Below are 15,695 nucleotides of genomic sequence, written 5' to 3'. Positions count from 1 at the left end.
ATAAGATAAAAAAATGGAGTTTTCAAGCCACTCTTTCTAGTTAGAGTAGAGTACGCTACAGCTTTTCTGCTTTGGGAAGAGAACATAAGTAGTGCGTAATACATTTGCGCAATACATTATATATGACAGTTCGGCGGGCGGGGACTCTCTGCAATAAGATAAAAAAAATGGAGTTTTCAAGCCACTCTTTCTAGTTAGAGGAGAGTACGCTACAGCTTTTCTGCTTTGGGAAGAGAACATAAGTAGTGCGTAATACATTTGCGCAATACATTATATATGACAATAAAGTTCGGCGGGCCACACCGTCAGCTATTTTGTTAAAAAGAACTTTTGCATTCAGATAACTGGTAGAGGCAGAATAGGATAGTTGCCGAACATGCCGACACCTCACGACATTTTTGAGGATGATAGATTTTTATTGTTACACTTGGTCCTTTCTCGCTCACGTTCTCGTTCGTATTTACGCGTGCCCTTCTCCACGTGACCCGTCATTCTCTATCCACCCTTTGTAAGTGTCTTGAAACGTCTACTGATTTATCACCGGGCCAGCCAGATTTATGTTTAAGTTCACTGGATTATCTCAGATTGTGTTGCTCGGTTTGTCAGGCTGAGCCTTACTTCCATCCAGATACAGCTCCGCAGGTGAAGTCTGACCAGCACCACAGTCAACTCCTTTGTGCAAGCCAAAGCAAACCAGCTTCACTCTTGGTTACACAGGTTTCGAAACGAGATAGCACAGGGATGCAAACCTGTGTTGGAGTAGCGAAACTCTGTTTAGAATCCAGAATAGTTTTGTTGAATTAACCTTAGCCCACGTGGGTACTAAGAATTGTGTCTCTGGAACTAGATACATCGATCACAAGAAAAGTAATGCATAGGCTCACAGAATTACATGTGCAGCGTCGAAGCGTGACTGTCTGTGTCCTATGGAAAATAGACGATTTTTCCGGGACTCTAGGCTTAAAATCACTGGTGGGTACAAAATCAAGGCGATTTCAAAAGTGATTTCAATCAGTGTTTCAAATGACAACCTGTTAAGTAAACCAATCTTTTCAGCATGCGTTTAAAATGTAATTCCCTCCTTCTTTCCTTCTAACACAAAACCCTTGCATTACCTTGGAGGCGGGGGTGGTGGAGGAGGAGGAGGGGGAGGGGTAGGCGGACGAAGAACATCTTTCGCAGCTTCTAGTGCCGACTGAACAGCGATTTCCAGTTTTGTACGTTTCCTCGATTCGGTCGAAGGCGCTCCAGGTTCAACAGAGGGAATGGGTATCACTTCATCCGTTAGTTCGTTGCACTGGCATGTGGGGAGCTCACTGATCTGCTTCATGATCTAAAGACACGATATAATCTTCATTATCACAATTACTGGGTTTACTATACGAAAGAACTAATGCTATTCATTCATATCCGAACAACGTTTGTACCCACAACCGAACTTGCGAGGGGTTGAAAGTTCAGATTGCTCACGGGGTAGTTGCATGGAACCTATGATCTTCAGGAAGCCCTCACTGGTTCAGCTAATTGAGTAGCTAATCCTTATACAACTGTTGTGTAGAATAAGTGTAACAAAGTAGGGATCGTAGCCTGTCTTCATTGCTTATGTACGAATAGCTAAGTGTTGTTTGCGAATTAAGTGCAGACTTTATGACCATGAAAACGTGGCTGTTCTTTGCGTGGAATGAAACACACACACACACACACATGCACAAATACAATCCTCCTTATTCGAAGTGATTGTCCGTTGGTTTAGGGGAATGCGAACCGTAGTTCATATTATCATAGAAACGATTCGAACTCGATTTATTAAAAGTGGGGGACAATGTGGTAAACGGTATTACACTCATCAAGAGCACGTGCTTTTCCAGCAAGAGTCACATAAAGAAATACCGGGTCATCATCAGTTACTGGAGAGAATCTACGTTAATTCTAGATGAAATCGGGTTACAGAAGTTAAATACCTCTTGTTCAGTGAGAAGAGAAAGGTAGTAGTAAGCAAACATTTTCCCAATATGTCTGAAATATATGCAGCCACGAAAGTGCACTTGTCTGTCACAGTGGCATTATTCATGAAGGTTTGAGAAGTCTCAGTTTGCGAAGCCGACCGGAGTGAATCGGTTATGTCTGAACTACGGTTTACAGAGAAGTTGGAACGGTGTTTTCGACAACCCACGAGTATTATTGGTGTATTGGTTTGATGGGTATTCATAATTGATAAGACTATGGTTTTATTGTACCATAAACGGATGCAGGTGAGAGTTCTTACGTTTTGAGGGACCTCAGTAGCCGTTTACCTATAAATAACGTCAATCCGCTCAAAAAAGGTGCGTTTATTCGGTTGACCTCCTGACCAAAAAGGGAATATAACAGTCCTGGAGCTATGGGCGGAAAGATTCAGTTCTATCAAACTGACATATCATACTGACTTGACTGCACTTAAAGTCGCCGTGCTGGCCTGCAGCATCAAACCCATCGTTCAACCTTCAGTATCCATGCTTTCAATAACAACGTAACAAACATTGGTTGAACGTTCCGCCTTCTGATAAATGGAAACTACGAAATCTACTCACATTACCATCAATCTATAAGTAACCCAGAAGAATACTGATTTCACAAGATGAGTGAAACTTCCGCTTGAAATCCCGTCAGTTGAGGAGCCACTCTATACAAGACTATGTGATATAGCTTCCATGGTTGAAAGATAAGTAGCGCCACAACCTGTGTACGTGTGAGTTAACCAGAATGCTAATCAGCCACTCGAGGCCGGGCGGTCTGGCTTGGAGTTCCCCGGATTTTTCGTGGGATTCACACTACTGATGATTCCCAATAAAGATGGAACAGCTGTTTGGTGCTTTCGGGTTTTCAAGCACAGATTTGCACCACTTACATGATGAGATCTCGGGCGAAAGTGGAAATAAGCCTAAATGCTTCCACTTAACTTAACTATTACACATGATTATTCGCATCCCAAACGTGGACAAACTTAGAAATATCGGACGGAGTGGATAAAATATCACCGGTAAATTGTATCCAACAAGAACGTCATTTACAACACTTTTGGTGGAATAAAACTGACGGAATAAGACTGTTTGTTGGATAACCAAGCAGGATGACAAGTGCATCTAATTTTGGATAAGCTGGGCATCTAATAGAATTGACATAGAAGATACAAACTTAGCGTAGATCCTTCTTCTACCTGAGATTCTGGAGGACGAACAAGGTTTTGTGGCCCTGAACAACTGCTTGGTCGAAAATCACCATGAAAAGAAGGTGAGAGACTCAATAGAACAAACAACTTTAATCAAAATATTTCAGATGCCAGAATGACACACAAACTCAATTTTAGTGACAACGAGGCTCGGTTGCTGTGCAACAGTTTAGGCAGCAAGTTTCGTTGAGGGCAATGCAATTCATCAATCGGAGCAACAACTTGTTTCCCACATGCTCGATGATAAAAAGTACACCTAAGCACACTTTGCACACCTCACAGGCGTAAGGCTGTTGTGCTGAAGGTTATCGGTTTTTAGTTGACAACCACAATTTCAGCATCTTGACCTGGTTTCAAATGTTCCTCCTCTTGATTTATACTGTTGAACAACCCATGGTAGACACAGTATATATATATATATATATATATATATAATAAACATCTNTATATATATATATATGATGAAGACCTGACGATCTTCGCCAATCCGTGTTGCAAGTCGTTTTACACAATAATTAGAATTCAATTTGCACCTTAGGCTGATGGCGGGTTTCTTAGTGTTGCACGGTCCCACTGACCGTATTCTGAGGCAGCTCATGTCGATTGGCTTCAAAAGGGGCCGCGCATGAAATGGTTTGTAACATATACACGCTCACATGTACACGTAAATCTTGCGCTAAAATGCGTGCATACACTATTAGCCAAAAAGTACACACTCACCCGTAGATATGCTCAAGGAGAGTGGAATGTGCGAAGTTATTTCAACCAGATGCCTCGTTCCTGATCAACTTACTAAGGACCAACTTCGACTTTGTCACGCCATCCATTGCGCGTTTTTAAATAATGTCATTTAGGACTCATTTTGTTTGCTTCAAAAGGCAGCCTCAACGCCAGTCACCTTGTGTTCACTATAATTGCCGCTACTTGCTGCTATTTTACCGGTTACGTTAGAACATTTCACTAAGGAATCATCCAAGTTCAACGTGTTCAGGATCATATACACTTTGAAGGTGTCTAGCAAGACAGACTTTCCTATCTAGGGAGCGTTTGACTGTGTGCTTGTCGAGTCTAACATGTTCGATCGTACTGCGCAGCCAACTTCGTTTCACTTTGTTTTAGTTACCTCTGAAAGTTGTACGCACCGTGGAAATATCAGACAGTGATGGGAACATGCTGATACACTGTCGAGTCATATCATGTCACGTCAACACCCGCGACGGCTGTCACAGTTTTAATAGATATTCAATAATAACTAGAGAACAAGATATGACATTCCAGCCATTGTCATCACCACTGAACAAAGCTTACACATCCAGCTGAGAATGCGCATAAATAGCTTGGATAAATGTTCACTCCTGGCGGTGTATTATGATAAATGATGATAAGTCTATCGAATCTACCGGACGGGTCGAATGCTTAGTTGCCACCTAGGTTGGTCAGTGTGCCACATGGATAATTTCCAGGTGTTCAGCTCATTAATATTGGTGTTCTTTTGATGGTCAATTCACCAGAGGATCAATGAGAGTTCAGGTGGCCAAATTTTCTTTTCGTATGTATGTAAAGTGAATCGCTTTCGAAGTGCTCTCGTATTTTGGTTAGCGTACAGAATTGGTCGCACTTTGTTTGACCGAAAACATCATGACTTCGGAGTAGTTAGTGCGTAGAAGGATATTTTAACGAAAAATTTGCTTTCCCTACAAGATAACCACCGGTAGAGTTCCAAAGTAGATGCCTTGCATCCGAACTTGACTTGAAGAACTGTCGATAACTTTCGCCTAGTCTGTGAAGTTTTTCCCGTCAGAACTTAGTTGGATAGTCTACTGAGCTTAACATGTTTATGTAGGCACGTTGTGAACAATCGTGGCTAAATAATCAATGAGACTTGTTGGTACCCTATTTTATGATACAACATTGTTGACACAAAATTGTTACCAAGCCTACTGAACAATCCAGTTTTCCTCTACGCATCATGAGTTCCAAAAACTCTCCTTTTCAAAGTCATTGTATAATTTACTAGTGAGTTGCATTCTTTTTGAAGTGAGTGACGTCATAATTCGGGATAAGTGAGCTAACCACTTCCGAAAATGATTGCTGAAAGAAACATCACACAGAGTGTCCCCTTGGTCCTACCACAATCAATATGAGGCCTTTGTTTTGGTCTCTATCACACTCGCATTCTATTCCCCACTTCCAATCATTTTACTCTGTGCTCTTTGACTGGACTTCCTCACATCACGGCTTTCGTAAAATCAATTCATCAGAACAAGAACAACTGGACAGCTCCACTCGATATAGTTTGTGAATCGGCCGCACACTCAGTGTCCCACGTTTGCTATGACCAAACTGGGCCATAAGCACTTGAATATATTTCCACGTTTGGATTATCAGATCAGTTTGATGGTCTTTACCATAAGGATAGAAACTGCCTGATTATCCATCGTAGAACGCCAAAAACGGATTCTACTGTAACAAATTTTTGTGGGAGGAATCGATAATGATGCGAATATCGACATGGCAGTGCAACTTACGTCTACCAGCTTCATTCAAGAATTTGCTCAGCAGTTATATAAGCTAGCCTAGGGATTTTAGTTTCAATGGTATACTGTTATGGAACTACAGTAATAGATTTCCAACCATCTGAGCTTTAATTGGCGATGAGCTAGCAGTAAGATAATTCTACGGAACGATGATCCTTTAGCTTATTCCTTTTAGTGACCGCCTAAATTAACTTTGTGTCTGATCGCAAAATAGGCATTGACTTCTCATTATCCACTGATGTGCATGATAAATTTCACAAATGAGTAGTAAAAACATCAACTTCCTCCACAACTTTCCATTGAAAAACGTGGGACAGGAGACTTGGCTGAATAGATGAGCAATTGAACATCGTGCGATTTAACGCACTGACACACTGAAGTGCTCCTCTGGTTATCTAACCAACTAAACCAACTCCTTTGAGACCCAGAGTACGGGATTTAGAGGAATGTATTCAAGTTACTTGATCACTTCAGTGTGTGGTGATTCAGCCCCCAATCTGGTTAAGCATCGCTCGAACTACTGGGGCGTATTAGCTGATCCGGTGTTGACTGACACGATGTGCATTAATCGTGTTATCTGTTTTCTGAAAAAAAGTAGTATCGGATAGAAAATGGCCAAACAGTCATTTCAGCAAGTTGCGTGCCCGTTTTGGGATTGATATTTTACCGGCTACTTAATGGCCGAAACCAAAATAGAGGAAAGTATTTTACCTTCGAGAGGGCTTATTCAATGGTGGCTAACTGGAGAGCACGATCACTGCGGTCGACTGTTTTTTTAGGCCACACAAACTCTACGTTTACAACGAGCTCAATACTTTTTTCACCGATCAAGCAGAGGCTCAAAACACTAAATGCTGTTGAGCGAAAACGAAAATCCATTTTTTCGGTTTATTTCAACTTATTTTGCAGTACAGCTTATCATAATGCGGTTGTTTTAGAAGGCGTGATTTGCTATGCGCTTATGAAAAACGGCACAACCACTAACCCACCGCTACGAACCACTACGCTCCCCAATAACGCACTGATGGTGTCACCTCGATTGGTGGCGAAACGTTCGCAATTAAATTGCCCAGCTCAGCGAACAAGCCAACGACTATCTTGTGAAACACGTTTAGCCTAAGTACATGCCCTGTTTAGTCTTCGCTGTTGGTCATCAGTAAAGGTGAACCGCAATGAGACTGCTATACGTAGTTTCTCTTCACTGAGACACTAAATGAGCGGAAGTCCCATGTGAGGCACGTATTGGGATATTAGTGGTTGATCGATCTGAGCAATACACTAAAAACAACTTGATGCGGTATTCGGTGAGAACATAAATATTGGTACACATTTGTTTGCACGACGTTCCTCAGCCTAACGGTGTCAGTCAGGCATGACAGGTCTGAAGTCAGAGTGCAGAGTAATGGAACACAATGTTATGATCTGATGTTACGGTTGCTGTGGGCAATATTTTTAAGGACTTTAAAACAAATAATTTACAATTTCAAGACTCTCTTAAAAAGGATTTGCACCTCAACCATAAACTCTTATTCTACTGGTCTGTGTTTTGTCTTTAAACTTTTCATAGTATACACCAGATGTCGCTCAATTTACTCAATAAAATCCGAGCCGAGTTTGATCCGGAACTCTGGGTTATGTTGTTAAAGGAATATACGAATTAACTTGACCATCATGTTTTCAGCTAACAGCGTCTCCACAACGACATCTTCTTCAAGTCATTGTTATCAAAACCACCAGACAACTGTGTGATCGAAAAGCTCAGCCACAAAGCTTTGTTCACAAAGAGAATGAAGTCTAAAAAGTAAAAACTCAGGCAGAAAATAAAGTAAAACAGATTTTGACAGAAAATGGAAGGTTCCAGGAGGGGTTCCAACCAAAGGATTTTGGCCTGGAATAGTAGGTTCAAACAAGCCTGTATGCAACCCATCAAACGGAAGCTAATCTCACAATGAGATGCAACTGTTGAAAAGAGGTCGGAATTTCACCTAGAAACCGCAAATCCTTTGCTGTAGATCCCGCACTCTCAACACTTACAGTAGAGATACTAGAAGAAGCTAGATGACGTGTATGCAGCATTATCAAAAATCAACAGCCAATCCGAAGCAGCCTGTGGCAAAGGAAGAAAGGTTTATCAAGTTCCTTGAAGAAAGACAAGTTGAATAACCTCTGTGGACTGTTTCCAACAGTGTTGAACAAGTATTTAGTGCTATATAGGGAAAATGGGATATTTCTGGGATAACTTTCGAGGGCTGGGACAAAGTGAAAGCAACTCATATCATTTATGAGACAAAAGCTGATGAGATTCTTCCAAGTTAGGCCTTCGGGTACGGCTGAAACGAACATTGAAATCATATGGACGTTTTAAAGTAAACTGGTGCACCGATAGAGTTTCCAACAGTAAGGGCAATGACAGTCACTAGAGGATGCTCAACGAACTACCAATTACCTTCAGGGCCAAGCTAACACAATTTTGTCATCGATATGACAGAGCGTCTGTTGACTGGAATGTTTACACGTTCATCTAGATTGATTTTCTAATCAATGGCAGACAAAAACGAGGGAAACATCATGAATAATTTATGTTTAAAAAATCCTCCTCAGGTTGCGTGCATTTAGTGATTTTTTACATTTTAAAAGACACATGAATGTATAAAAACTTAACTCAGGAGACCGATGACATTCAGAATCGAATGGAACAAGATCTTTACTTACTCTTTGCTGGGTTTCAGTCACTGACCGGACAACATCACTGAGGTTCGTGAGCATCTGGGTGACCTCACCCAGGCGAGAATCCACATCGTTAAATCGCTGAAACTGACTGTCGATCTCTTTGAATCGCTTTTCTAGTTCCATTCCTATGCCCTAAGTATGAATGAAACAATGGTTATATGTATATTTGATATAAAGGTATGGGTCAGAAATCACTAAGCATTCAACTCACAGTAACTTGTTGGGCTGGAATTTACAGTTACAAAAACAAACATACCTCGGTAACGCTAGACATTTCACTTTTTAGATCCATCACTGGCCCCTGCATTGGGCCTCCACCACCACCACGGAAGACCACAGCTCGAGACTCAGCCGCCCCACGTTTTCCACTGCCCTTTTGTGAAGGTTCTCTCAGATAGTCCATCGCTTTCATATGCTCCCATTTCACCATTTCTCGTTCTTTCTTCAAGTCCGTAAAACGTACACCTTGAACATGGATAGCGACGAAATGATGAGGATGGTACCAGTTCGAGAAACGTATTACGCGAAACACCGCGCGAATTTCAAAGTCTAAAGGATCAATAATGCTGCATGCAATTAACTGTCGGCATTTTGTTCCCAAACTAGATTTCTGTTTGGGCGGTGTGAGTGGTGTTTATTAAACACGAAGACAAAGATGCTACCTCTTCCTTGTTAAAGTTACTCTTAACCTGTCGTTGTAAAGTGGAAAAGATTTGAGTCTGATCTATTGGTCACCTTAACTAATGACACGTCTTAACCACAGTAACCTCCCTATAGTGATAAGTAATCAGCATCAGTAGTGGCAGGCATGAGTAAGTTGCCCGTGTGATCAGTGAGTTACGTCACGTTTTATTGAGTGGGGACTAGAAATGATCGATTTTGATTAGGTGCCGGAATTTTTTATGCTTGAATATTGAGCTACTAACGCCTTAATAATTGCGCAAACGGCGCAAGTAAAGGTAAAAAGGCTGATTTATTAGGATCGTTACCGCAGACGGAATGTGATTGAACTTATCTTCCGGGGAGAGTGGCTATCCCGTTTTCAACTAAAAGCCCGGCTGCCTCCTGCGCAGGTGGAATTCTGCGGGTAACCACCAGTGTTTTTCAGCGTTCCGCATAACCGGCCGAAAACAAACGTGATGATTCACATTCATTTTCAGAGCGTTTGAAAAACATATCCTGATTTGGTAGCACACTTCCCGTCTAATTTTTCACTATAAAACCGGCTGAAAATCTGTGCACTAGCTTGGCGCGCGATCGTGTGGTTTATCTCATTGGTATCTCATTGCTATTAAGGGAAGCAATGTTTCAGCGTGGAGAATTCTTGCTGCTTCTGAGCAACTGAGTACTCACTGTGGAACGCAACTCTCTCAACGAGAAATATGCCGGTGAAGACGCGTCAATTACAAACGTCCTCTTCCGAAACATCTGGGCTACCACTTGATTTAACAACTTGGAATGTGGCAAATAAATTCCAATCGACTATTTCTGAAAGTGCACTTTTCATTTCACTCTATTGAGCGGGTGAAAAAGGGGATTCTCATATGGCTGAAATCAAACGCAGTTGATGCTCGGGTATATGAATTTGGGACACTTGTGACTGTAGGCTTTATGGCATCAAACCGGGCATTGTATTGCGAACGAACTACCCGATTCTCGGAGAGACAAAATCTGTGACTTCAATATAAAGTTTATTCGTGAGCTAGAATGATGCAGTGTCATCTCACGACGCGATGCAGCATTGAGTCACTATCCCGAACCATTTATTGTCAATATGTCGCAATATTGGTAGCTCGGGGGCGTTTACGAGTAGTTTATCAGATGGCTGCTGATCCATTCGCCAAGCTTGATAACTGGCTTGCGGACGTTTCGTCCCCCGTCGAGGAAACATCATCAGTGCGCAGTTGAGTGTAGCAGCCGAAAGCTGGAAAGGGATACTATAATTGCTGCAATAACCTTGACTTTCCATCAGATGCGAGGCGGAGCTCGGACCATAGGTCACTTGCATGCCTCATCAGTAGTATACTCCGTTACACTGGTATGTCACATTATTAGTTGGCCTGCCGTTTAGAACACACACGAAGGTCTCTACCTATAACACAGTCAAGAGTAGCTCAAGAAGAGCTGTGTGGTTCGGTACATGTATGTACTATTCGTCAAAAGATGCACATAGGGTGTCGATTATTGATATTGGCATGAACGTGGGCTGCTCTTTTGCGCTGGGGTCGAGGAGCTATTCGTCTATGATATCGTTCTTTGTTCTCCGGGGGTTCACCTCTGCACTGTCAGACAAATGTCCAGCAAATGCATTGCTTAACCTTTCCAACCCTGGTTTTTGTTTGGTGTCTTTGAGCCGCCTATTCAAATCCTGCAACCATCTACAACTAAGCCAAAAACCGTCAAAAGGGTTTTAAGTGGATGTATTTGGAAATTCCTGACAGCCGGGCCAATAAATCGACAAAAACAGTACGGATACTGGATCGACATATCAGGTGTCTAGCGTGGTACTTGCCTGTCATATCGGTTTTCAGTTGTCGTACGTGCCGCCATTAACTCGCTATTAATGACTGTCGCATTAGATGGGGCAGAATTAACACAGTAAAAATCCGCATGCGCTAAATTCATCATAGGGTCTAGTCATGGCGCCGAAAGCAGATTGAAACATTTTTTAGAATAAAAAACAAGCATTGGGCAAGCTGTGAAAATGTTCCAGAAATATTTATTGGTAAGTATTATGCAGAGTAAGAAATAATCCAAAGTTCCACAGAACCTGAATCACATTCTGACGCCTAACCGGCTGCATAAAACAAGTATTTAAATTCTTCAAGTTATCCAGAGACGACTGTGTTTATTTTTTGTTTCTTTGAATGAGCAAACAGCTAGCGTCAGTGTTTCCTCAACTACAAACCGGATATCACAACTAGATAGGAAGGGGCTTAACTACCTAAAATGTACATTTTGATAGGTCTAAAAATCATGTCATTCGTGGACTAACAATCGTAGAACTTCCGTGAAACCTCTTAATAAGAATACAATGCATTGTTTGCAGGAAGGCAAAAGATTGAGAGCTATCGCGCTTATTAGCATAAAGCATTTATTTGCACAAACGTAGACAGCACTGTTACATTTATAGACTGCCGATTAATTTCACTTTGCATACATGTGGCTAAGAAACATTGGCTAGATGAGCACAATCCGAATTTCGGTCGACACATGAGTCGTTGAATTGACAAGAGCTTAAATATAAAATGACAGCTAGGCGGTAGGACGAGATGGCCTGCATTGGCGTGAGATGAAACAGTCAATTGTCTAGGTGGTGCTTGAGCCCATATTTTAAAAACAGGAAACCTAAACTGTTCTAGAAAGCACGACGCTTCAGTTCGACCATTTTTCTACCTGAAGGTCGGTGACTGTATTTCCATGAATGTGGGCGAAACCCATTTTCTTTTACATACACGTCAAGGTTGAACAGTTTACGTTGCATGAAACAGCTTCATCGTCGTATCATACCACTCCCAAACGGGAGCTAGGAGACAGAACATGACAACCACCAACCCATCCTAAGGGTTGCTGGCTGAATTGTCAAGGCCTGCTGCGACCTACTCACAATGTCCCGTCTATGTATGATGAGCCTCGTCTTACGTTCATCATGCAGAGGCGGATTGGTCAAACGATGGGGCAGTTCATCTGCCTGCAAGCGTACTTCACTACGGCTTCCTGGAACGGGTGCAGCGAATATTCTTGGTAGTCGCACGTACATTAGGTTTAGCTCAAGGACCGGTGGCTCGGATTCTCCGACGCATGTCAGTCGTCGGCGTGCCAGGGCGTATGTCCACATGCCATCAGTGAGCGAGGGATTCCAAATCACAACATAACTGTCTTTAGCAGATCTGTTTGAGTGAGGGCCAAACGATCACCTGGATACTAGAGGATGTTTTTCAATTATTCGTGGCTGAAGAAACATGACACTGGAATGCACACTTTGTTGGGCCCACTGAAATTGTTCAGAGATCTCAATATTTTATGCACTATGTAATGTGATATTAGTGAAGTCCTGCAACAGCATTAGATGAATTAGATACCTATATGAGAGTAAATTTTAGCACGCCTTATTTGTCTGAAGCGTTATGCGCTCATTTTTCATGCGGCTACGGTTATGTTGTTTAGGTATTCCGTAAAACGACACTAAGAGACCGATTTTCTGATATGTTCGGTTAGACGATACCAGTATTTGTTTAGTCCGTAAATCATTGCAGCCCACATGCCTCCATCAGTGTGGTTTTCGAATTTTCCACAGTTAACTGTCGACCTGTTTGTTCACCCAACTACTCTTTGACTTCTGTCTACCATCTGGCGTTCTTGAAGTTGTTACCAAATAGCCATCAGCAAAGGTCCAACGCAACCATTAAAATTGTGACAGGAAGAAACCCCCCGGGTCTGTTCTGTACACTGACGCTACAACCAGATAAGAGAAAAATTTATGAACAGATGCTCATATGCAACTCCAACTCCAACTGCTGTGTGGTGAGAACTTGTCCTGATTTCGAATGTTTAACTGAAAACCGGCAATCTCTATCGGAGCGGTATCGCATCTTGGTGACACTGGCGTATTCCGAGTTGCGCAATATCACTCAGATGTGCGATAGGTATATATGAAGGAGTAATCACACTAAATGAAGAAATAAGGGATAGCGTAAATCGTGTTATGTATCGTACCGATAGTTTACCCCGTCTCCCCATTCACTTATTCCCATCAGGGGTGCTGGAACGAAGTTTCCGGATGCTGCAACCGTTTGGTTATCGGTTGAGAAGCTTCCATTTGACACGGACAGGATGAACAGTAAACGGGAGAAGAATCTATGAGGTGGAAACTTTGCTCCCTATTTGCTATTGGAATGACTCGATCTAGAACCGTCCGTGGAAAAGGCACAAGTTACTTTTCAACCGCCTATTAAACCAACAGCATTTCATTTATTGGTTTGGCATATAAGCAGGCTGCTAGCGAATTCTGTAGATTCGTTGTGAAAACTTGCTTACACTTTGTGAATAGAGTGGCACTCTGAAAATCCGAAATCAGCTGGACTGTATTGTTGGGTTCCACACGTCTACTGATCTAGGTGGGCGTCTCATCAAATATAATCTCACTGCTCTTTTGAAAGCCAGATAGATGCTCCTTGGCTGAAGCAAACCGAAACTTTCTAATGTGGTTGTTTATTCCCCCGTAGGCAGTGCATGCAAGGAATGAGAACTAAGTAGTGACAAGCCAGGCCTTTCTTTACTTTTGGGATCCCATTATTTCCGACATTATCCCAATTTACTCTCTTATATGATGGTCCTTCATATGGAACAAGTACACGTTGCTGAATCGTCTTAGGAAGTACAAAACAAGAACTCAGTACGTCCTGTATTTGTGTGACCCAATCAGAATAATTGCGAAAAAAACGCGAAGGATGCTTACCGGATGGGGTGTGGATACGTAATCAACAAGTGCCTAAACTACCAGGACATCTAATTACTGAGACGAGATATTCCTCGGGCATGAGCTATTAGGGGACCATCAGCATCACACTAGTCGTGACAATGACCAAGTGCCATCGTGCACGCACACTAAATAGGAAAAACATAGCTTCTCATAACATAGAAAATAGGGCATTATTTATCTTCACATTGTAAGGCTGTGGCATTTATATGAGAATTTCGATCAGTCAGTTCGATGCAGTTGTCGATGGCCATTTGGGCTTTGAGAACATTCGCCGCCAGTTAGTTTTCGGTTGCCCTGATCATAGTCACTTAACCCCTGAAAGTATCACACGAACAATCAAGCCATTCTATCAGTTGACTGCATACATGCGTTTTGGGGGATAGTGCCAGTGGTTAGACGATTATTAAGTTATATATCTTAGCCTTGGTTACGCGTTCAGCAGCAGGCTTTACGTTGACTGGGCTGCAATGCCGACATGTATAAGTCAAGCTGCACATGTCGAGAATAGGAATGTGGCTAAAAAATCAAGCCCAATGTACAAAAACATTGTTGCGACAACCGACTGAAGTGCTTTTGTCCCGAAACACCATTTCCATTCCGTAACAGTTGCTTCTCAACTAGATACTGTTTTGTATTGTTTATTGCCAAATGGACTGTTCTGCATGTTTTCATCATGCTTCACAAATGCTGATTCAAATAATAACCGAGCATTTGTGCGTACTTGCAACCCTCCGTGCCAGTCGCTTGACTTAATAAGAGGTCTGTCCCAAACAGACTATATCAGCTGTTTCGGTTTCTCCTCTTTTTTGCTTCACATTACTGCTCGGATTCTTGTGAATAAGTTGTCAAGAGATCCTTGAAGGACAAAAAAGTTTATGTAGGTTAAACGGGCATTGTAGGAAACTTGTTTCAAACAGTTAAGGTTGACTCACAACTTGAGCACTTTGCTGAGTGATTTTATCATTGTTGTGCATTCAGTGACTGCACAGTGCTCTGGAATCATTTTAAACTGGATTTTTAATGCGTTGTAAGCTAAAATAGTGCATTGTTAGTTGCCTGCGCGAAATATGTCGTCCGAGTCGGGTGAGCGATTTAGCAGAATATGACATCGGAGTAGAACTGCAGTTCCCGCCTGCTTCTAATTGTGCAATTAGTAGGGAGATTTTAAAGAGAACTTCACATCACAACTGGTCCCACACTATGCTTATCAACTAATTGCGGCTGCAGGTTCGAATGATCTTAGATATGTTTAAGTTGAACGCCACGAAGCACGAAGCATCTGTGTAGTGCTTTCTCACCATTCAGGGGCAACTACTGATGATGTAAGTCCAAAAAATCACTCATTACCGAGGTATGTCTGATCATTTTTAGCTAAGTGACTAAATTTAAATAAAGGTCATCGCTGCACCCCAAGTCTACTGCTTCTTCCACATGTGTAGCAACTATCCTTGTCATTCACCCATTTCATTTAGATCATGTGATAGATGGGAGCATTATGGTGTGGGTTTGAAAACGAATTGACAGCGACATGTGTTAACCTAACATAACTGTCTCAATCGCCCCGGTAGTCTTTAGCCTCATCTTTAAAGACTTGTTGTTCCCAGTACTTATTTTTTCTACTTATTGAACAAAGAAATGAAGTAAAACTTGTTACATGTTTGACGGCATACATTGACATATCCGATCATCTCACAGAAGAACACAGTATTCCCCCTACAAGATAGTTCTATCAGTTATC

At 41.9% G+C, this 15,695-nt stretch overlaps 1 protein-coding gene across 1 annotated transcript in view; it reads right to left on the bottom strand.

Annotated features, from left to right (window-relative positions):
* T265_03361 (hypothetical protein) overlaps positions 1–15,695 on the bottom strand; it is a gene marked incomplete at both ends in the record, with an annotated part of 152,748 nt that overhangs the window by 24,395 nt on the left and 112,658 nt on the right. The window contains 3 exons of the mRNA XM_009167822.1: positions 1,116–1,333; positions 8,458–8,607; positions 8,732–8,940. Of these exons, the coding sequence (XP_009166086.1) occupies positions 1,116–1,333; positions 8,458–8,607; positions 8,732–8,940 (577 nt within the window). The remainder of the gene's footprint in view (positions 1–1,115; positions 1,334–8,457; positions 8,608–8,731; positions 8,941–15,695) is intronic.

Source organism: Opisthorchis viverrini, assembly GCF_000715545.1.
Source record: "Opisthorchis viverrini unplaced genomic scaffold opera_v5_46, whole genome shotgun sequence".
In the NCBI taxonomy this organism is placed as follows: Eukaryota; Metazoa; Platyhelminthes; class Trematoda; order Opisthorchiida; family Opisthorchiidae; genus Opisthorchis; species Opisthorchis viverrini.
This window is presented reverse-complemented; position numbering and strand designations above follow the sequence as displayed.